Below are 23,693 nucleotides of genomic sequence, written 5' to 3'. Positions count from 1 at the left end.
TCCAGCAGTTTAAAGGTGATGTGCCATTACTCTTGATTATACACATGATCAACGACAAACTTTCTCCTTTTTCCCTGTTTCATCTGGAGCAGAACAAGGCTGCTTAGCTCAGTGTCTAGTTTCTCAGGGGCTTTATTGTGTTTTCTTGGCGACGTATCAGTGTAGTGCAGGTCAAGGGCTGTTCTTGAAAACATGGGTCTGTTCATATGATTATGTATCTCTTTCTTCAGGTAATCCTGCCACATGAGTGAGGAGGCACCAACTGTTCCCGATCCCAAACATCCGGTTGCACACAATTATGTTTATAGGTGTAAAACAAATGTGCTCTCTCCAGGTAAGATTCCTCTGTCAATAGTAGCTACTAACTTGCCCGTTCACTAAGAGTTGATCTCCACCAAACATGTAAATCCAAGGTACCAAACTGAGCGTGGTTTGCACACGTCTGTGTGGACACTTGTTTTGTCAGCTTCTTGGTCTGTTTTGTTTGTGTGGCACTCTCATCCATAAAAGGTGTTGTGAGACCTGGTATCTCTGGGGATAGGAAAAAACCAGATATTTTGCCAGCTCTCTTCTACTTTCTGCCATTTGCAGAAATGAGGAGCATTTCCATCTGGTATCCCACCAAAAGTCACTGTCCTAAGGCAAGTCCCAGCTTCTCCACCAGCACTTGGCTGAACACAGGAGTACAGCTGGGAACACCTTCCTCCTTTCCGAGAGAACCCTGTCCTTTTGGAAAAGGCAAGAAGAGGGCTGCCTGACTAAAGAATGCCTTTAAAGGTCAAACATCCCTTCCGGTAGCTTTGCAACAGATTTTAAGAAAACCAAATAGCAGATGAAAGTATGTGAGGGCACATGAATTCAGAGCATGCGAAGATGCTAATTTCTGTACAACCTGTGAAGACACTTGAGAGCAGAGTGGGTATGTATGGTCTGGTCAGAGCAGGCAGGGGACAGCAGGAGGTGATTCAAGGGCACCTGTGCGTGGCAGAGCCCGGTGCAGCACAGGCACAGCAAGCACCATGCTGTTGCTGTTAACAGACACCTCTGATGACAATGTGACTTTCACCCTCTGTGACACTACGTAAAACCAGCAGCCAGCGTCTGCTTCATTCAAGCTGCTTCACACCTCTGGTGGCCTTTGTGCCATTCTGGTGTAGGTTGGCTGTAGCAATAGCTGTCTCTGATGTTTTTAAAAGTTACGGAATTGTAAAGTTCTCCTGCAGAAAGTACAGGAGAATGGAAAATTGCAGAGCTCCAAGACAGAAAGACTAAAAGTAAATTCAGTGCAATAGAGGTCCGTTGAAAAGATTTAAGACTACACTAGTAAATGAACACATCCTTTTTATTACTGAGGCAACCAAAGTGGGGAGAATGGAAACAGTCTGTTATAGGTAAAGCCAAATGAGATGTTGCCTAGTAACTCTCAGCAGGGAAGCATTTAAACCCAGCCAGTTTAGTGAAGCTGATGTTCTGACTCAGAGATTATTTTCTCTGGAAAAAAAATCTGAAAGCAGGAAAGCTCAATTTAACAAAAATAGGATTTATTTTTCTGTTAGAGCAAACCATAATGACAATGCTTGGGCGAATACAGAAGTATTTACAAACTTGTACAAGGAAGAACAGACAAGGCATGTTTTCAGCAAAAGCATAATTTTACTGAACCTGTTTTTTGATGCTGACTTATTTTCCCCAAATACAGTGAAGTTCACCTTCATTTTTATTTTTGGATTCTGAAATACATAAATGATAACAGAAGTCTGGAAATATTACACATATCATTACATTATTATCATATTATTGCTGCAAGAGAAAGTTCCTGGAGCAAACCCTATTTCAGCTCTGCTATTGGACTCAGAATCAAAATAATTGATTTTAAAGAAAAAAGACTCAGTGTCTCCACCGGCTCCATTGCCTGGAATAGTTTTAATTAGGCCCTCCTTCAGGACGACTTTGCTTTCGTGGGTTCATGGAAAAGTCACTTGGCTTGGCTAAAGGTCTCTCACAGTAGAGGGGAAAAAAACCCCAAACCTTATTTGAAGATTCACATTATTTTTGCTTCTCTTTTGAAAGATATGATGATTTTACAGAAGTATAAGCTGTGGCATGATCAGCCATGTATATCTGTGTTCCTGGGTGCCACAATTACTGGTCAGAATAGACAGTTTCAGGAGAGCGTGTCATTTCAGCAGCCTCAATACAGTTAATGATGAAAGTTATTAAAGTGAAATATTGCACAGATTTTTTTAAATTTAAAAATACAATAAGCAGATCAAAACATCACACTAACCATGAAAAAACAGACCGCAAAAGAGTTATGACAAAAATATGTATTTTATTAACAAATAGCTGGAAAACAAAGCTACTATGGCATAAGTACTAAAATTTGGGTTATATATTAAAAGCATGAGAGTTTTTCACAAGCATGCTGTACAAGCAGAGAAAGGACATTCTGTAAGCCACAGAGATCCACTTCTCACTGACCAGAGCCTGGTTTGAAGTTTAATGAAACACTGTTGATACAGAACCTCTGCCCAGAAGGTGTGGGACCATCATCAAACACATGGCCTAGATGGGCGTCACACTGCAACAGAAATTATTACCATGTTATTATTGCATTATTACAGAATCACAGAATCAATTATGTTGGAAAAGACCTCTCAGATCAGAGTACAACCTTTGACTGATCACCACCTTGTCAACTAGACCATGGCACTCAGTGCTGCATCCAAGTCATTTCTTGAACACTTCCAGCAATGGTGACTCTACCACCTCCTTGGGCAGCCCACTCCAATGATTAACAATCCTTTTCGCGAAGAAATTCCCCCTGATGTCCAGCCTGAACCTCCCCTGGTGCAGCTTGAGGTTATGTCCTCTTGTCCTACTGCTAGTTGCCTGGGAGAAGAGACCGAACCCCACCTGGCTGCACCCTCCTTTCAGGCAGCTGTAGAGAGGGATAAGGTCACCCCTGATCCTCCTTTTCTCCAGGCTGAACACCCCCAGCTCCCTCAGCTGCTCCTCATAAGAGCTGCCCTCTAGACCCATCACCAGCTTCGCTGCCCTTCTCTGTACTCGCCCCAGCACCCCAATGCCCTTCCTGAACTGAGGGGCCCAAAACTGAAAATGGTACTGGAGGTGCAGCCTCACCAGTGCCAAGTACAGGGGGAAGAATCATTTTCCCACTCCTGCTGGCCACACTATTGCTGATTCAGGCCAGGATGCCACTGGCCTTCTTGGCCCCTGGGCACTGCTGGCTCGTGTTCAGCTGCTGTTGACCAGCACCCCCGGGTGCTTTTCTGCTGGGCAGCTTTCCAGCCACTCTTCCCCCAGCCTGTAGAGTTGCACAGGGTTGTTGTGATCCCAAGGGCAGCATCCAGCACTTGGCCTTGTTGAACCTTGTAACATTGGCCTCTTCCCACTGATCCAGCCTGTCCAGATCCCTCTGGAGAGCCCTCCTACCTTCCAGTAGATCAACAGTCCTACCCAACTTGCTGTTGTCTTTGAATTTACTGAGGATACTCTCGATTCCCTTGTCCAGATCATCAATAAAGATACTAAATAGGACTGGATCCAATACTGAGCCCCGGGGAACACCCCTGGTGACTGGAAACCATTATTATTGCATTATTACCACTTCAATTATGGACTACCATTATGATGGTACCTACTGTGCTATCCTGAATTAAGAAAGTTCTATAATTAATTCACTATTGAATTGTGGTGGGGGGAAGTCTTAGGGAGAGACTAGTAATACAACCTGGAGTAATCACCCCAGCCAGCAGGCAAATACCTGCCCCCCAAACAAGCAGATTCCAGAAGAGGAAGTAAAAAAGGTATTAGTGCCAGAAGGTATAAAGGAAATAACTGGAAGTATCTAGACTTCTCAATATATTATGAAAATTTCAATTAAGACAGAAGGGTGGCTTCTGTGAACCATGAGAATCCACAGAAAATAGCTGTGGAGATGCAGGGCACAGCCACCACCATGCAGGGCAAAGAGTAATAAGCTTCAACAGCTGCAAACAGTATTTTCCCCAATGTCAAACCAACTGTAGGAAGATATGCAGGTTACAACTCACTACCTAGTAAGGCTGTATTATGTCCATCTCTGCATATTTTAAGAACATCTTCAGCAAATACTTTGCAGCTGAACTAGGAATAACTGTCCCTGTGATGAGCCAAATGCATGGTCCCTATCTCAGAGTCTCTTCTACTGTCTCTTGTCACACCCTGCATGAGGTCCTTTCAGTAAATCTTCTGTCTAAATTTTCAGCCCCTGGCTATACTTGCACAACTACTTTCCCCAGTCAGATACTTTTCTTCCCACCAAACTGACTGCCTATATTTGATACTCTACTCATGTTTCATACCAAGAAGTCAGACAGAATGGTTCCAGTGATACTGTAATTCTCACTGTTGTATTTAGGCAGATTCCTTCATGGGCACAAAGAAAACATATTTGTTAAGACCTGTGTCTTTGCATATTGTTTTCAAAATAAACATACCTGTTTGCAGACAACTTCAGTTCTAGCTAATCCCAATGAGTTATCTGGTCGTCTCGTGATATTGGTATTACTTTCATCTCTGCCACAAGTACCATAAGCCTCAGAAAACGATGGCCATCCAGTCCCAGAATTGTACTTCTTTTCTGAGCTACAAGAGGAAACCAGATTTTCTTGTTAATTAATAACTGAGATGTTACAAAAAAGTCTATTAAGAACATTGGTTTTTCTCCTCATTCCTGTCTTGTACCACTATTAATAATATTTGGCACAGTAGAAGTTTTCTCACTGGCATCAGACTGTGCTGGAAACTCTTTTCCAAAGGGAATTCTCGATCAGCCCACAGCAGGAGATTCTGCCTCACTGTTTCTATTTCAAAGACAGGTTGGCATTTCATAAAGCTTGGAAAAGGGTTTTCCCAACAACTGAGCATGGTGTTTAGCTGAATCACACCTACTAAGTTGCAGTTCAAAGCCTGGCCCAATATAGCACTGTCTCAGAAAGTTTACAAGAAGAAACGAAGAACGGACAAAGCCTGGGTTGGCCCACCAGACCAGGCTCACACCTGATGATGATGGCTTTGTCTGGCAGCCAGCCATCAAGCTGGTTTGGAAAATCAAACAGAGCCTTGCTCAAACTATCAATCAACCCATGAGAAATCTTCACAGCACAAAGATCTACTTTTCCCAAGAGATAATTGCAATAATCAGAAACAGTATTACACACTGTCAACTTGTGGATTGCCTCCTGTTCACATCTAGGATGACCAACGCTGTTTAGCTGCATATTAAAACCTAGAGTGTATTGGAAAACACAATCAGATAATATTTTTGGGATTTAGTACAGAATTGAGATAATCCCTCCTACTTAAAACTGCGCAAGCTTTAATAGCAATATGGACTTTCTCCTATCAGAGAGGGACCTAGAGTGAGCTAGAACAAGAAAAGAAGATAGATTCACATACTTCTCAGATAAGTGGGCTGGAGACTCACCTCAACCATTTCCTCTCGATTTAAGTTTTTTCCCAGTTTCACAAACTCAATGCTCTTACTGGCATCTAGTGGTGGATGGAGACATCTACACCAGTAGCAGCTCTTGGTCAAGGGGATTAGTCCATTACTTAAGACTGAGTTTAAAACAAAGTATGTAGTGTATATCATGTATATTCTGGTGGGATATTAACACAGTGAAGAAAAAGCTGAAAACAGATTGCAGTGCCTTTAAAAAGACAAGACAAACAAGCTAGGCAAAAAGCTTAAAACATCCAACCCAAAGAACAGTGTGTGCATCAGCATGGATTTTATAATCATCTGTACAGCGTTGTCTTTGAGCAATGCAACTCTGGAAATAAAAGAGGACTTGCAAGCACAGAATGACCAAAGGCTAGTTTTTGTGAGGGCTGTTGCTTAGTCCTTTACATCAATGCACAAATACCCATAAGAAATGCTCTCCTTCCTCCTCCTCCCCTCCATAAAACTGGAGAGAAACAGGACACAGTACAGAAACAGGCTGCACTGAAGCAAATGCAGTTTGTGGACTCTGCCTTTGTATGTGAAGGTCCTTAGGGCTCCAGCACTGTTTCTTTTCAGCCAAAGAGGGCTGCCTGCTTTCTATGCTACAAAACCACATTAACACTGCCTACCAGCCACCACAAGAATAACCTGGGGGAACACATATCTGTACAAGACTTCTGAGTTTCCCTGACATTTATCTGTTTTGATTCCCTTTTATTAGAACTCTTTTTTTTTTGACACAGGGGTCCTTATGTGTATTCATACATGGATACAAAGATCCTCTCTAAAACCCCATAGAGTCACCGAAGGTCTTTAACACTGTGTGGGTTTTGCATCTGACCCTGACTGACTCTGTCCCTTACATGTCACTCACAATACTTAAGTTTATTGTAGATGTTTTCCACTGCTAAAGGAACAATCCTTTGAGCTGTTAAATTAGCTCTCAACAGAAATGGCCTCTGTGTGGTTTTACTAACAGTAATATCACTTAGATTCCCTAATAGAAACATTTTAGTACCCAAAAATATTGCTGTTCAAGATAATATTTGTCCTTTGAAGTATTTCACCACTTAATTTATGGATAAATGGACTTTCCCTAAACATATGCATTAGATTAGCCTTCGACACGCCATTCCTCCAGCACATGTCATTTACTTTGATCCCTATTTCAGTCATCCTGGATGGAATCCAGATAATTCTAAAAAGTGCTTTTTGCTGTATGAATCTCAGCTGTAGGTTTATGGTTTGATGAAGGTTTGAGGTTTAATTAAAGCACCACAATTTGCTATCTATAAAGTTAGGGGTTTGTTCCATGTATTTCCAACTCTTTCAAATGAATATTTGGTAGTAGAAGGTAATAAATTCTGGTATAAATGTATATACACATGTTTCAAAGAAAGGAAGAAATACTTCATGTTTACCTGTAGCTAATGATCTAATGCATTTGAAAAAGAAAGGACATTTTTAATGGACTAGGAAATAAATATGATGAATGAATCTCTTATCCAATACCATTTCCCCCTCTCATTTTTAGTGTTCTCCACAACATAATACATCAATGGAAAATATATTTCCGGACCATTTTGCACATTTAATAATTTCAAATTTTCTTACGAGGTTCTTTTTCTGACAGTTTATTTTTTTTTGTCTGTGAGGCTCAGCATTATCTTGTGCTTTAAACAAAAGTACTTATATTCTCTGAGAGTTGGATAGTGCAAAAAGCAGCTTGACTGTTTGGTTATATTGTCGATTTGTTACTAGTTTAGCAGCAGAAGCAATTCCCTCCAGTGCTTGTCTCTCTTCATGTTGATCTGTCAATATCTATTGTCTAATATAAAAGATGCCGAAATTGAAGGCAAATTTGAAGGAATTGAAGGAACTCTTCCACAGCTTAGTAATTTAAAATGTCTCTAATTTATCTGAATTTTCCAGAGGTATTATTAGGTTTTGTATTTGTCTTCAGAATATTTTCTAATGCTGGAACTTTGGAAATAAATTTATTTAAAAGTGTTTATTAGCAAACCTCTACAGAAAAAGATACATTTAAGCAAATGCATACTTGCATAACAACAGTTTTCCATACTTGGCCAAAGAAAAATTAACCATTCAAAATGATCAGCCTCCATTTTTACCATTTAATTGCTTACTTTAGGTTTACTTTCAATACAGCCATTACATTTTCCCCTCCTTTCTTACTATCCAGATCTCTTGTTCCTCAGCTTCCCATCTGAAGCTCTGATTTGTGATGCATCCTTTAAAGTCTTCAGAAACATGGGCATATCAGCTGCATTTCATTGAATTGGGAATAATAACAAAAAAGGGCTATTTTCTAGAACAAAAACAAAAGAAACTGTCTTTTCTGGTTCAGTTACAGAGAACAGAACACCCACTGCATATCCTACTCCAAGGCACTCTATTTCCTTTTACTTAGATGTTAATGAAGTTGCAAAATATATAGTATTGCAAAGAGCACTGGGGTTAACAGCACAGTCATTTGCAGTTAGGTTTTAAAAAGTAGATTTAAGCAAAAAAGTAGGAATAGTGGAATTCAATTAAGGAACAAGTAGAGGGTGGGGGTCTTAGCTCCAGTGTGAGGGACCCAGCAATAAGACCATCACAACAGCTAAACAAAGGCAGACCAAAGGTCTCCATAGCCCAGCAGCATGAGTGGCAGAAGATGACTTTGGAGGAGCACAAGAACACAGTGATACTAATGCACAAATACACATAATTTGTGGCAGCCTGTGGTTTAAGGATCTCTTAAACAGAGAATTATTATCAACCCACAAGAACAGTGTGTGGCAGGAGAAACAGACAGACCATAATGTAGCAACTGTCTGCTGGCCACTGGAGCCCCTCACACGCTCGAGGAAAAGGCACAGGTATCAACACAGGTATCCTGGAGGTCTCATATGTAGGGACTGTCCTTCTTTCCATTCCTCCTCCTTTTCACTTCTGCTCGTGAAAAGACACTGCCCCTCCTGCCACAATTAGGGCTTGTTAAAGACACTATGAAATCCTAAGGATGTTACCTGAAGAGTGGGGCATTGCAGCACACGCAGTAGTATATTCCTGATTCTGTGTTATTCAGATAGATCCCACTAAATGGCTTTTAAAAAGGAAGGAAAAAAGAGAAGTTAATAATGCAGGTCTTTGAAAGCTCACCATCTGGAACAAGCATGTAGGAATCAGATTCAAAACAGGAGAAAAACCATAAAAAGAAGGCTTCACAGGGGGGCTTTGAAGAACAAACATTAGCAGCCCAAAGAAATGAAGGGGAGGATGCCTTTGGATTAATAGTGAAGAAAGACTACCCCCTACCCCCGGAAACCTTGAAACCAGTCAGATGCATAAATCATCCAGGTACCAGGGACGGAGTCGTGACCTCCGAGGAACTGGTGAAATGTGCAGGATCCCAAAGACCATGGCTCTGCTATGGAGTGCCACAACTTTAAAGTGGCTCTATAGAGGGACTCTCCTCCTTCCTGCATGGTCTGGAACTCAGATCCTTATTTTATAGATATGAATTTGGGCAGTTAACTGATTTAATCCCATGGTGCATGATCCATGCATGCAGAAGTCCTGGCTCTGGGCTGTGGATGTCAGTGCTCCATCCACAACACTACATGGCCTCCATCACAGAAGGAAACAAAGTATGGGGACAAGGTAGGTGGGTGATCTGGCACATGAGGGATAACCCATCTCTTGAATGGAGTGCTATGTATAATATTTCCATGGCTAATCTATATATGGTCAAAAAAAGGAGACTACAGGACAAAATACAATTTCCCTCCCCTCTGGAGAGGCTCCACTACTGCCACACAGACTGCTGAGCTGGCAGCGAAGCATCCCAGGAAAAAACCCAACAAAATATGAAAAGAATGCAGAATGCTTTTTCATCTTCAAACCAGTCTGTGTCAGAACAAAATCCACCTCATTCAGTATAATGAGTCTAACTTTCATCAACAGGAAGGCAGGAGAAATCCTGCGAAGCAACTGAGTGGTCACATCTCCCCAAAGCAGGTTTTTCTCAGCCCAGCAGGCAGAGGAGGTGGTTTACCCTTGGACAGCATTAGTGCCTTTGCTTACCGGTTCAGTTCCCTTTTCTCTTGTAACATAGAATTGCTCCGGAGTCAATTTTTTTTTCCAGTCTGTAGCAGCACTTGCTTCAGCTTGTTTAGTCAGAGACCCTTTGTCTTCAATTAGATGTAGAAAGATAATTTGTATTATTTTTAACACCATTTTAATTTAGACTGCGTTGATGCTTTCCATCATCATCTTAGTTCTCCCCAAGTTTCTATGGGTAGACAGAGCACAGCGAGCAATTCAGGGACATGAGCAGGGGGGAATGCAGGACATTGCATCTGCTTTCCATTTGATGTGCTACATCTAGACAGCAGCTCCAGCAAAACACTTGGGAAGGCTTATAATAGAAACAGGCACCTATGACCCAAAATACCTCCCACTCTCCCTGCACAACCTTCTGTTCTGGCTTGGAATAACTGCTCGTGCAGTGCTCCTGCTCCTTCCTCATCCCCGGGTATCACTAAAAGGTTTGGAGTTTGTCTCTTGGAAACCCCCAGAAACCAGAACTAATGTTCACCTATGAGCCGTTGAAGACTAGCAACTTTCACAGGCCCCAATGAAAAGCAGTGCTAAGAAGGAGCACTGGAAGAAAGAAACACCTAGAGACCAAGAGAAAGGGGCTGTAGTTAAGTGAGGGACACACAACAGGAGGGCAGAAGTCACCCATTACAGCGCAAAACTCCAGTAACGCCTCCTGTGAGTCTGTACTCATCACGTAGAACATTTATGGTGGTATGGAATTGGCAAAGAATTAATGGATTGGCTGAAAAACAGCGAGTAAAATAGATTAATACCTTCCTAATCAAAAAGTCTGAGGTGGGGAACTACTTCCCTGCCTATCTCCCATCAGCACAGGATCTTCGAAAAAAAATCAGCTCCTGAGCGATGCTTGCCTGCACTCATCTCTTGCAATGCAGAGGTGAGATTTGGCAGGTGTGTGTGTGTGAATTTGAAAATTATAGTTTAAGCAAAAACCCCAGAGTTTAGCCGGCCAGTTCAAGACGAAAACCTACAGCGTGCTAACCGGCCAGAAGACATCGAGGACGGGGATGCCCTCCCCTTGCAGGGCAGCTCCTGCTCCTTCCCCCCCTTCCCAAGCTCCAGGCGGGGGATTACCTGTGCCTCTGGGTACCCGTGCCCCTGTGGGTCCCTGTGGGGGTAACCTGTGCCCCTGTGGGTACCCGTGCCCCTGTGGGTACCCATGCCCCGGGGATACCTGTGCCCCTGTGGATACCCGTGGGGGGCACCTGTGCCCCTGTGGGTACCCGTGTCCTGGGGGTCCCTGTGCCCTTGGGGGTCCCTGTGGGGGGTCCCTGTGCCCCTGTGGTACCTGTGCCCCTGTGGGCAGCGCGGGCGCAGCCGCCGGAGCGGAGCAGGACGAGGCGGAGGCCGCGGGTTCCGAGCACCCTCAGGGGCAGCCGCGCCGCCATGTCCGGGGGGCGGGACTGGGCAACGCGCCGGGCGCGTCTGATCGTGCGCTCAGCCTGAGCTGTCAGACCTGATAAAAGCAGCGAGTAAAGAACTCGCTTAAATGCCGATGCAGCACTTGCAGGTAAAGGTTTCGATCGCTTCTTACCGAGAGGCAAAGAGACCAGCTTAAAAAAATCAACAATCGCTGCAGCCATAAATATAACAAAATCCTGCTGAGGCGTTTGCTTGCAGCCGTTGTAGGTTGTTTTTAAGGAGAACAAGTCTGGTGCTTGCGTGCCCAAGTGCTCTTGCTGTCCTGGATGCATGTTACAGGCATTGCTCTCGCTGAGCGAGCGATGCCGAAGGTGCTGTGCTGTCTGAGGGGTACTTGTCAGCGGTGCGATTTGCAGTCACAGCTGCTTTGACTTGGTCTATAAATATACCTGTAGTAGGACATGTGTTTTAGTTTGGCCTCCTGTCCTTAAAAGGTAAACCTAAACACAAGTTAGTTTTCCAGGTTAAGCCTTCATGCTACTGTCTGCTTTTTTTCCCCCAATAGTTCCGTTTCTGATTTGGTTCATCGTTTCTGAAGGATGTGGAAGGAACTGTTTTAATTGCATTGGATAACAAAACTAATAATGGTGTTTAATAGAAAATTGCTTTCTTTCTAGTCTAGTTCTTCTAGCCTAATTCTGAAATCAAAGCTAAAAAAAAATAGTGTTGCGTGATCAGTCCTGTATATACACATTTATTGAACCGTCCTTATGTCTAAGACAGTGAGTTCAAAGGCAGCTGAGGATATCCAGCACAGCACATTATCAGTACCATGGCTCTAATTACTCCCTCTGCTTGGCTCCACAAAGTATTGCACCAAAAGATGGATATCAGCAAGGCTCGTAGATGGTTGCATTCACTACCTGCTGCAGTAGGGGAGAGAGGGCACACAGTGGGTTTATGGTTTTGTCCTGTGTAATAAGACACTGTGGAATGAAGCCACAGTACCTTGAGAAAAATCCTGGAGATGCAATGGCTGTGAGTCCTCAGGATATTAGGAGAGGAGTGCTGCTGGGCAGGGAGGAGAGGGCTTTGCCAGGGCTCTTGGTGCTCGCAGGGGGCAGCATCCGTGCTGGGGCAGAGGGACAACATTTTGCCACGTTCGGCCATTTGGGGAAGTAACAATCAAAGGTCTTTTCAAACCACTTCTCCTGTGGCATCTTATATCAGTCATTTAGCCATGCATTAGGAGGGAAATGGTACATTTTAGAGGGCCTTTGGAGAGGAGAGAGCCAGTCTGACACTCCCCCTGTTCTAGGAAATGGCTTCGGTCTGGAAAATGGTGGCAGGCGATGGTGTCACTCTGTCTCCAGTTCAACTGTGGAAGAGGCATTTCCCTCACATTCCTGGTCTTGATCTCAAGTTGTGTTTGCTGCTGAGGAGGACAGGTAATCAATGGAGTTCTCCCTGAAGTATCTGGGAAATGAAGGAGGGTGAGAGAAAGTGATTAGTCCTGAAACTTGCATGTTTTCATGTAATTGACATTGATTTAACTGGTGATTTTTTTAAAGACAAAATTAAATAAAAAACAAACCGTCAATATCTTCCTTGTGGCTGTTAAGTGTACCATCCCAAAATGCAGCACTTTTGAGGCAGTGGGAATGGAACCAACACAGGTCTGTTGCTGTGCCATTTTCCTTGGGCTGTGGAGGAGGGGAGCAGGCACCTGGGCTGTGCACCTAGGGGAGCAGTGGGAACAGAAGGAGCAGAAGGCATCAGGCACATCAGCCCAAGCTTCATCATCCCCTCAGTCACCCAGTTCATTGCAAACCACGCCTTGATTAAAATGAGGGTGGTGGTGGAAGAGGCAGATCCCATTCATCCCAGCAGCCATGATCCACATTTGAGGTGGTGCACTGGCAAAGCAGATCCTCCCTTTTTCCTTCCAGCAGAAGCCTGACCTGCATTCATCCAAACTAGCATGACAGGCCTTCCTCAAGTGGTAAACAACCCCCCTGGCTGGAGGTATTTAATTTTTCAGATCTTTGGTCCTGAAAAACCAAATCATTGTCCTGTCATGCCTGTAATATTGCCTCCCATAGTTACAGCACATACCGAGCTGTGTAGCTAGGCAGACATCCGGCCTGCATTTCTCTCCATAGACTGTTATAAAAACCAATTAGGCTGTTACTTAATTTTCCTCCCTTTTTTTTCCCTTATGCACAAGGGGAAGCAGTTAAAAGTCTCCCCTAGCTACATTATGTAAATTTTCAAGTAAATTCTCCCTGAATTGTAATTCAGCAGGTTTATTGTTAAAAATGTCACCTGACTCCAGCATGTACATAAGCTGCATCCAGGGAGAGGTCACAAAATGTCCTATTAGATGTGTGTAGATGGGGGAGAAGCTTCTCAGCACCTCCTGTAAGTGTTACTCTGTGCTGAGGCAGCAGCAGCAGTGTGTGTGTGGGTGGGTGAAGGCGAGAGTAGGAGGGAAGCAGGCACGGTCCAGACTATCCTGCTAATATTTATTTGGACTCTAACCACTTCCCAGTCCAGGCTCTGTCTTGACTGATGGCTTTGGGGACAAGCAGAGCATCACATAATGCCTACGCTGGCAGATACTGAGCAGTCAGCCAGGAAGCAGTGAAGTGAAGAAGTCAGATGAACCCTGCTCAAATTCAGACCTCTGCTTACGCAGCTTTTGTTAATAAAGCCCCTCGACATTATTACGTATGGAAGAAAACACTGAAACTGTAGTGTTTTTATTTTGTATGCATTTGTATGCAATCAGTTTTCTTCTGCTCACTTTATCATACTTAATGTATGTCCCCTCCCATGAGATGTTCCCATTGAAACACATGGGAACTCAACATGCAAGAATTTATCTTGGATCTGTCCTATGTAGTGATACTGTGTGCCCAGGTCTCTGGGGAATGAGGAACAGGGGACTGGCATGAGCCCTTCGGGGGTAGCTTGTATCTGTCGTGGGCTCCATTTTCCCCCACAGAATCCTTAATGCTTTTGCAGGAACTCCACATTCTTCCTCAGCAGAGTCTTCCTTCTGCTCTAATAGACTTGATACAACTGCACAGCCAGTTCCTAGCCACTCAGGTGTGATGAAAACTCTGAGGTCTTGGTATGTGGAGATACTGTTTTCATATGCAAATGCTATCCAAAGATATGTGGTAATGCTCTGGTGCTGAATTCCAATGATGGAGAGGGATTTCAGCAAAATTTAAAGTGTCAAAGCACCTCAGAAAAGGGTATTGCTGGTTTCCAGAGGCACAGAGAGACTGAACAGAGCTCTGGACCTCCCTGAAGCTGACACAGGGATTCTGCTTAGATTCATTTACAGAGTAGTCTGATGTGATTCAGGCAAAGTCATCATCAGAAATAATGAACACACAACTTCTTGCTTTGCTTGCTTTATGGTTTAATATATCTTTTTGCTAATTATAAGTTATAGGATACCTGATTATTCTGACCTTTGTTTTTAGAAAAAAATAGGTGGACTAGCTTAAGCATGAGCCTTCTGCAGGAGTCTAAGGGTGGAATTTGAATAGAACAAGATAGAATAGTTCCAGTTGGAAGGGACCTACAGGTTTGGTCCACTGTGACAAATGCTTTGAGTTGGATTAGACCAAATGCCCTCCCTAGGTCCAGTCCATCATAAATTATTCTAGGATCCTAAATGTTTTGAGAAGTGTCTTGCAGAACAAGCGAAGGCATGAATTCAAAGTGAAATGGATATTTTGCAACCACTCCTTGTTAGAGAACTCTACTCTGCAATTGGGCCATTGGTTCAGCTAAAAGTAGACACACAGGCCTGTATGGGCTATGTGTATCTGCAGGAGCAGCTATTGGGAAGCAACAACTCCAGGCTATTTCCCTGGATTGCCCTATGCATCCCCTGTATCATACCATCCAAATTTCTCGAACCACATAGACAGCGATAATACATTCCACAGTCTTGTGTGTGATTTCCTATCCCTTGTACCTCAAGGTAGTGAAGAAGTGGGATGGTTCTTCCACCCAGTACCCAAAGCCTGAACAGACCATCGAACGAACAGTTATTTGGCAGCATCTGCCATAGCAGCAGCTTTCTGTAGGTTATCTTAATGGATTTATCACACCCTGAACTAAGCCCTGACCATCTGTTCTATCCTCTCATTACAAATGCGGAAAAAGCTCATTCATGATTGCATCATAAAAAAAGTAAAATATAAAGGATTTAATGATTATATAAATGATTAAAATTTAATAATTTTAAATGTCATGCTTCACACTCTGATTGGGGAAGTGGCTCTCTTCAATAGACTGACTTCCCTGATAACAGAGTTTGCCTCTTTCCCAGCAAACGGGAATTCCTGAGGAAAAGGTCTCACCAGAACAAGTTTTATTCCCAGTCATTCATCTTAGATGTATTTTTAAATCTGGGATTCACATAAGTGAAGTTATGAATCTTCTTTCTTTCTGTCATAGGTAAGCCCCCAAGTTTATTTTTAATGAATTTTTTATTCAGGGAAAGGACAAAATCATGTTCTTTAAAGTCTGCCCAAAGTCTGCATTTCCTCCATCTTACCTTCACTTAGATGCAGGCACTTCTGGAAGAGTCACCCACTGGTTTTATGCTGGTGACTCACCTTCACTGTAGTGCTCTTGGTTAGAAGATAAGCAGAAAGCAGGAGGCTGTGTGTGCATTCCCTGCTTTCGAATGACCTTCAGATCTTTTGTACTGCCACTGTCCCACCAGCAGCAGGAATGGTTTAACTGGGAATTCAAGTTCTGATTGACTTGTGTTGTGAGAGTAAGACCTCTTGGCAGCACCTGTCCTCTGGAAATGTTCTACTAAAAATGAATGTATTTGAACAAGTTAAGAGGTCAAGAAGTAATATCTTGGTCCTATATTTTTTTATGTGGAACATCCTCCTGAACCAGCACCTCTTACCAGTGTGAAGTGTTGTGCCCCGGGTCTGCAGCAGCTTCAGCAGAGCTTTCAGCACCCCTAAAGGCTGTGACCCAGCTTGTGGGGGAGTTTGATGGGGCACTTGAACACACTGCCAGCTTCCTGCGAGAGACACCTGCCTTGTGGCCAGACAGGAAGGCTGAACTTGCCTCTTGATTTCACTAGGGAAGGAGTTATGGAGTAACAAACAGGACTGTTGATAAAGTACATGGATAGTGAAGGGTGAGAAATATCTCAAAATTAATTTGGTATCTGTGTTTTTGGAGGCTGTTTTGTTTGGGTTTTATTTTCCCGGTTATATAAAAGCAGATTGTGATTTTATCAAATGGATGTGTGATTCGAAAAATAAGAAACGTATTAAGGTAGAAGCAGTGCAAGAGACTCTAGTTCAAAAAACTGCTTAAGGGATGTGCAGGTACACAGTGTGCAGTTCTGCACTACCTGTGTGCCTTAAACTCATTCTTTTAGCAGTACTTAAAGATTCAGTTAAAAAAATTGGTCACCAATTGTCTGTTGGAAAAACTAGCATTCTGTTCTCAAGGCATGAGCTGGTTTTCCATTTCATGAAAATGGAGTTCCTGGTGGCAATGTGGCCCAGCATATCCTGTTCCCACAGAAACAGGAGTTGGGTTTCATTTTCAGGACCTATCTGAACAACTCTGAGCTGAGCAAAAACTTCTCCTCCAGATTCATGTGATATAAAGACTGGCCAGGTCTGCAGGGACAACTACTTCTGTGGGAACTTTAGGTGAGGAGCCTTTTAAAAGACAGAGAGTACTGAGTCAATGCTGCTGTGATAAATGTTTTGGTCCATATTTGCTCCACAGGAAGAGGGTAGAAAGGATCAGAGCAGGCTTTAGGTTTCACCTAATGTATAGTTCCACACCATACTGCCATTCATCTAGCAAGGACGATTATGGTAGGTCATGTGCTAGCACATTTGTTAATGTGTTGCTTTAATTTTTGAGTGGCAAGCAAAGATACCTTCCCACCCACCTAATGTTCAGCAGCGTTTCAGTATCAAAACTGAACACAGACCTGACTGAAACCTGTACTGCTGTTTACTGCTGAATTTCTGTGGTCAGCAAATACACAACAAGTGGCAACAATGCACTAAATCAGCAGCAGCCCCATGGTGAGGCACTGGAACAGGTTGCCGATAGAAGCTGGGGATGCCCCATCCCTGGAACTGTTCAAGGTCAGGTTGAATGGGGCTTGGTGCAACTTGGTCTGATAGAAGGTGTTCCTGCCCACACCAGGTGGGTTGGAATGAGATGATCTTTAAGTTCCTTCCCAACTCAAACCATTCTATGAATCTGTGACTCTCATCTCTCCTCTGTCCCATGGTAACAAAAGCTACAGACTAATCCCTGTGTAAATAATTGCAGATTTCTGATCAGAGGTTTTGCTCTGAAGAAGGTGCCCTGACCACTGGAGCAGTGTGATCCTTGGCATATGTAACACTGCATCCTGAACTTGGCCTGTATTTCATCTTATTTGTGTTTTAGAACCGTACCACATGCCACATGGCACTTGGCTTGTGGAAACTGCCATGAGATACTTAGACCCAACATTAAATTTGGCCCAGTGCTGCAAAGCTCCAGTTCGTCAATTCCTGATACTTAGGAATTCCTGAATAGCACAATGTTTGGGCTTATAGTCCTTGACTTTTTTGCATATTTTTACACCTAAGGGCCAGCCTTCAGTTACCTAGTTCTCTCTTTGGTACTGCAGCTCCCATTAATTACATTAGAAGTCTGCAGCAAAAAGAGTGTAATGAAAAGAAACTGGCACTCACAGCACATGATTCTTCTGCATGATCTACCATGGATAAACTGTGTCTTAAGAGTGCCTGTTTGCCAGAGAATTTTCCAGCTTTGGAAATCAGATATCATTACCAACATCTGTTACATCTTGGGACACTAAGTAGACCTCCAGTCTTTCATAATTTGTTCCCTAATGCCAATTAAAACTAATGACTTGGCATTTTGAAAAACCTTTTGACTTTTTAATATCTTTTTGACACCTGGCCTTTAAGGAATCTTCCTTCAAACTCTGTCACTAAAAGCATCTTTTTCAGTGAAATTCGTATTAAAATGGAATTAAAAGCATGCTATGGCATGGGGTATTTTTTCTTCAAATCCTTATAGCTAGGAAGCACTGCTGATCTATAGAAGAATGTGTGCTGATTTTGAACGGGATAGAGTTAATTTACGTCACAGTAGCTGCTATGGGGCTGTGTTTTGGACTTGTGCTGGAAACAGCATTGATAACACAGGGATGTTTTTGTTATTGCTGAGTAGAGCTTACACAGAGCCCAGGCCTTTTCCTCTTTCACCCCATCAGTGAGCGAGCTGAGGGTGCACCAGAATCTGGGAGGAGACACAGCCAGGACAGATGACCCCAAGTGATCAGAGGGATATTCCATAGCATATGACATCGTGCTCCATATATAAACTGGGGGGAAAAGAAGGAAGGGGGAGGATATTTGGAGTGATGGCATTTATGGTGGTGGTGGAGCAGTGGTGGAGTCACCATCCCTGAAGGTGTTTGAGAGAAGACAGGACACAGCACTTAGAATGGTCTAATTGACATGGTGGTATCTGGTCAAAGGGTGGACCTGATGATCTCAGAGGGCTTTTCCAGCCTCCCCGATTCTGGGATTCTGTTTGTCTTCCCAAGTCACTGTTATGCATGCTGGAGCCCTGCTCTCCTGGGGATGGCTGAACACCTGCCTGCCCATGGGAAATGGTGAACAAATTCCTTATGTTGCTTTGCTTGCATGTGCAGCTTTTGCTTTAGCTATTAAACTGAGTTCTTTCACTTTTCCTCTTCTGATTCTCTCCCCCACCTTACCAGAGGGGGAGAGCACAAGCAGCTGTGTGGGGCTGAGCTAATGGCTGGTTTTAAACCACGACAGGATGTAGATTAGAAAATACAAGAGATGAGTATCAGAAACAGTAAGACAATCTAGGAATATCTCCTGGAAACGGCAAGAGAAAACAGTAAAAAAGAAATGGGGAACAGTGAGACCACAAGCTGTGGTACCAGCCAGCATGCACTGAGGTCTCTGGTTGGGTAGTTAGCTTAGCCTTTCTTGCAACAGAAGAGTGAAGGGATTTTGGAGCAGTTTCTGCTTCACAAGAACTTGGCACCATGTTTTAAAGCAAACTTGCACAACACTGGCACCACAGAAAGGAAACATGTTACGTGCTATGGAGCCCATGGAGGGGGTTGTTACTTTTGGGAGTTTTATGCAGCGTGGATGAGGGAGCGAGGAACAGCAGTGGACAGCTCTAAAGGTTTACATAGACTGGAAGAATTTTGGTCACAGCTAGACCTCCACAGAAAACCTAATGGCACTGAACTTTCTAGTAGAGTCTTTGCTGAAGAGCCTATTTTGTCCCTTATTCTAAAATAGGCAAAGAGATCTTGCATAACCTGCAAAAGGAAATATGAGGCCCTTCTCCATCTGCTCCTTAAAAGGAGGAAGGTGATCAATTCTCTCAGGCATGGCCCAAGCCAAATAGTGTATTAGACATGTCCTGGGAATATGCACCCAGATGAGCCTTGTAGAAATGTTTAAACATTTTGTTTTCAGTTCTGGAATGAGTGTGAGCTGGGATGTGCTTCTCAAGCCTGGGGGAATTCTTCACTGGAGCCATGGGCACAGCTACAGGTCCTTGGTTAACATCAAATAAAAAGTGTGGCATCTCTTGACTTACTTAACAACTGAAGTGCAGTTTTCAGAGTAACAATTTGAGATTGTAGTGTTTATATTCTGCCTAGATCTTATTTCTGACACCCAAATGTGTTACAATTTTGAAGTGACAGAACTCAGATAATACAAAACTAAAAATTTTGAGTTGACACGAAACAACCCTCATCCAACATTTTTGGATCATCAAATTCTTCATTATACAATGCAGGGTACAGTATATGGTTTTATTTGTTTAGATACTTATTTTATGTAAAGTGAGCTTATATGTCTAGAATTTTCCCAATTTTTATTTTTAAAAACTGCATTTTGTCTTTCCCCCCCCCCATATTGACTTTTATCAGAAACAACAGAAATTGCTTTCTTTTCAAGACCTCCTCAAACACAGTAAGTCACACTTTAACATTATGGTTCCAATACAAAATAATGAAATTCCAGTGTAAGAAAACTATACAAAATGATAGCTAGCAGGAAATTAATTCTTATTTTACTTCAATTTACTGCACTTTCAAAGTTGTAGATGTCTATACCGAGTCATACCTGTCAGGGAGAGCATATGACCTTCCATCCCCCTACCTGCTACATAGCAATGATAAGAAACACATCCTCACCTTCCTCTCAGTTCTACCAGCATAACATGCATTTTGTTGCCAGAGTTCTTTTTCCTTCTAATGTCTAGAGTGCTGCTGAACATAAGGTAAAAAAATGAGCATGCAGCCATATAAGTGAATTTACAACAGAAAGATAAAATGTTCCCCAGGGGCTACCAGGAAATCATGCTGCATGTCAGAGGAGGAAGGAGGGGGAGTGGTGGGATCATGCTTATAAGCAGTAATGAATACAACAGATACAAACCTCCTCAGTCTAAAGTGGTCAATGCAAGTGGTTCTGCTTATGCAAACATTAAAAAACTAAATGAACACGGACAACAAATTTTTAAGTCACATTTTTGGTGGGCAGGAAGTAAATGCCTTGTTGTTTGTATTCTGAAATTCTTCTGAAATTCAGTTCTGTAAAACATTGTCTGCACTGGCCCAACTGCTGTACAGGGCATTTTCTCAGTTTTCTATGGTAAACTCAATTCATGGTGGTGCTCCCTGAAATACTCCAGTACATTCCTGACAGTTTCACCAGGAAGTGTTTACTGGAGTTACTGGCTGTAGCCAGTATTTTACCTCTCTTAGATGCACCACCACACTTCAGCAACACCACACTACCCAAGGCTGCAAGAAATACAAATTCCCTGTCTAAAACTGCTGCCTTCTCAGAGTCCATTTTATCTTCAAGTGAAAAATAAAGAATTTAAACAGAAATCACACAAATTAATTTATTATGCTTTTCCCTGTGCCAGGACAAACAGTATTTACTTTCAACTAGAGTACCTTATTATCTGTAAATATTAACTCTGCCAAGTTCTGAGAAATATATATGGGATGTTTTCTACAGAGGCTGAAAGTGTACCATTATCTTCATTCTAATTCTCATTTCTTGGGTTATTTCACACAAAAATGGTTCAGTTGTTTTTAGGTGACTTGTTATTTCACCAGATGTCATATTTTCTTGCTTCATGGACAAGTAGTTTCTATAAATGTGCATGAGAGTAGAAGGAAAATAAGAAAAAAAATACTGTATTGGAAATAATCTAAACCTATTTAATAAGCATTTTAATGTTAGCACATAACAAATATTGATTACCAAATTTTAATCTATAGTTTTACAGTTTAGTCTTAAAATAGTACAAAAAAATTTAACAAAATTTCTAAGCATCGAAGCTGGATACCAAAAATTCATTTAATTAAATGTTTAAGACAACATACCAGATATGCTTATTTTTGATAGTTGGATATGAAACCCTGTGTTTCAAAAATACAGCACTGCAAACATCTTTAAAATATTTATTTGGTGAAATTTGTCAAGATGATTAAATACGTTTGTATTGATCCGCTTTTGCACTTCCCTGTTTGATCAAAAAGCCTGGCTCAAACATTAGATCTACAATATATTCTTGAGGAGGAAGCAGAAGCCCAGCTATTCCCTTGGGAAAGTCGTCAACCAATTTAACTTCATTCCAAGCTCTGTTATACTTGCCACGAACTAAACTACAGCCAATGCCAATCCTGTCCGCTATCACCTAAAAATGAAAGAAGTAGTAGTTAATCACAGTTCATCCATGTAGCTTCTGTGATATACAGCAAGGCCCAGAGATGCTTAAAAAGCAAACAAATACCTTAAAAGTGAAGTGTTTCCTTGAAACAGACTTTATAAACCTCTCAAGCGTGCAAACCTTTACTGTTCATTCTGCTTAGAAAGTGTAGGCTTTTAAATATTATTTTGAGCGTATTCAATGCACATCATGAAAAATATTAATTTTAACTCTTTTCAGATAATGATATATTTGTTTATCAGCCAGTCCTTTAGATCTCAAATGAAGTGCAACACCCACAATATCCAGCAGTATTTTTTTTCTGGTTGGAAGACTTAATTCTGAATAGTATTATGAAGTGTATTCATGCAGTGAGGTGTAGGCCCACTGCACACATATAGCTCATATGAAATATTAAGTGTAAAAATGTAACATTTTCATCAGTGTAAGTTTAGGACTCTTGCTTCGCTCCAAAGCACACTCCTTGCTTTTCAGCCCTGGAAATGTGGGAAGCAATGAAATGCAAGGCAAGTGCCTGCTAGATGAAACACCTGCCTTTCCTCTGTGCTGCACTATCACAGACAGACCTATAATGGTTTCCAGCTACAAAACTGCTTTCTCACCATGCATCTGCTGTGAAGGAATGAAGTCCTGGAAGATTTTTAACTTGTTACAAATGGACAAGGATATCCATTGCTTAGAGTGCTGTGGCTTTAAGAGCTGATCTGTTCCCTACAAAGGTTTCTTAAGACAGTGGAGGATAATTAATTCACAGCCTCAGACCATTCATAAAATAGGTTGGGAACTTTCTCTCCCAATGGATACCATAAATTTAGGTTTGTGCTCTTTCTCCTGTGTGCTCTTTCCTAGGTCCTTCCAGCTCAATGTGCTAGGCCCTTGCTTCTCTTTTCCTTTCCATCCAAGAAAGACAAAAATCCAGCTAAGGAAAAAGTATGGGACAGATAACCAGACTGCACCAGTATATCTTCACATGAAGAAAGAAGAAATGAAACTTCCCAGAAGTTAATGCTTGTGAACTTCTAAGAAACTAGAACATTAAAGCTGTTATATACTATCATAGAACACTGGATAGATACCAAACAAAAATTGTCCCAACAAGTTTACATTTGCAGCATGGAAAAAGAAGGAAGCTGCATAATTCATATTCTACAGTTTACAGAAAACGTAAAATGTTTTGACTCCAAATCAAATATTTTGGCTTTTTGCCATTTATCAAGTATTCTGCTCATATCACTTAAGACAATTTAATGACAACAAGAATGCTTACAGAAAGAGGCAATGTTGGCTTTCATTCACTGGGAAATCAACTTTGCTGGTGAAAAATTACTAAAACGTATACAAAAGATTTACAGGAATAAAAATATGGTATTATACTGATGCAAGTATAGTTTTGAATATCCATTTAAAATCAATATGTTATGTTGCAAAATAAATGTTAATGTACCTTGAAAAGTAAAGCCCTGTGATAGAACGTCCCTTTTTTGATTTTCCCGATAGGCACAATGTTGCATTTCAGTTCAAATTCTATTTCACTTATGTGAAGTTCCCAGCTGAAGTCATGTAGTTTGTCTCTTTCAATAGAGCCACCCATCCTGTCTGCAACAAACCTGTTCCAAATGCATACTGGGATCAATTACATCGACAGTTCCTCTTGTATTTATCACAAAAATGTAGCAAAATGAAATGTATACAACCAGTAAGTGAATGAAATATGAGAGTAATACTCCCTCTATGTTTGCTTAATTTTTTTAATTCAGTAATTGGTATTTTAAATATGCTTACTATAAATATAGATAACCATAACTCAGGTCATTCAGATTTGTCACAGACCTAAAACAAGGTG

At 41.9% G+C, this 23,693-nt stretch overlaps 2 protein-coding genes and 1 long non-coding RNA gene across 5 annotated transcripts in view; 1 reads left to right on the top strand and 2 right to left on the bottom strand.

The window, feature by feature from the left end:
* Positions 1-1,520: 1,520 nt before the first annotated feature.
* On the bottom strand, positions 1,521-11,378 carry MSRB2 (methionine sulfoxide reductase B2). Its single transcript, XM_018075713.2, is given in 7 exon segments — positions 1,521-2,581; positions 4,503-4,650; positions 8,545-8,621; positions 9,602-9,708; positions 10,929-11,076; positions 11,145-11,201; positions 11,203-11,378. Coding segments are annotated over 7 exon segments (777 nt in total). The 5' UTR covers positions 11,335-11,378; the 3' UTR covers positions 1,521-2,473.
* Positions 11,046-23,693, top strand: LOC108640232. The gene is made up of 3 exons (XR_001921014.2): positions 11,046-11,150; positions 12,321-12,450; positions 22,700-23,693. It is a non-coding gene; the product is annotated as an uncharacterized LOC108640232 (long non-coding RNA).
* Positions 21,370-23,693, bottom strand: part of ARMC3 (armadillo repeat containing 3) — a 60,107-nt gene continuing 57,783 nt past the window's right edge. For 2 of the 3 annotated variants that reach the window (XM_018075711.2, XM_018075712.2), the window contains exons 19-20: positions 23,295-23,457; positions 21,608-21,817 (exon numbers count right to left, since the gene is read on the bottom strand). In XM_018075711.2, coding sequence (XP_017931200.1) covers positions 21,608-21,817; positions 23,295-23,457 — 373 coding nt within the window. Of the gene's footprint in view, positions 21,818-23,294; positions 23,458-23,693 lie in introns of all 3 variants that reach the window. The other variant, XM_018075710.2, reaches the window with a different exon arrangement.

The sequence above is a fragment of the Manacus vitellinus genome, unplaced genomic scaffold (assembly GCF_001715985.3).
Source record: "Manacus vitellinus isolate BGI_N305 unplaced genomic scaffold, ASM171598v3 scaffold_3_pilon, whole genome shotgun sequence".
In the NCBI taxonomy this organism is placed as follows: domain Eukaryota; kingdom Metazoa; phylum Chordata; class Aves; order Passeriformes; family Pipridae; genus Manacus; species Manacus vitellinus.
This window is presented reverse-complemented; position numbering and strand designations above follow the sequence as displayed.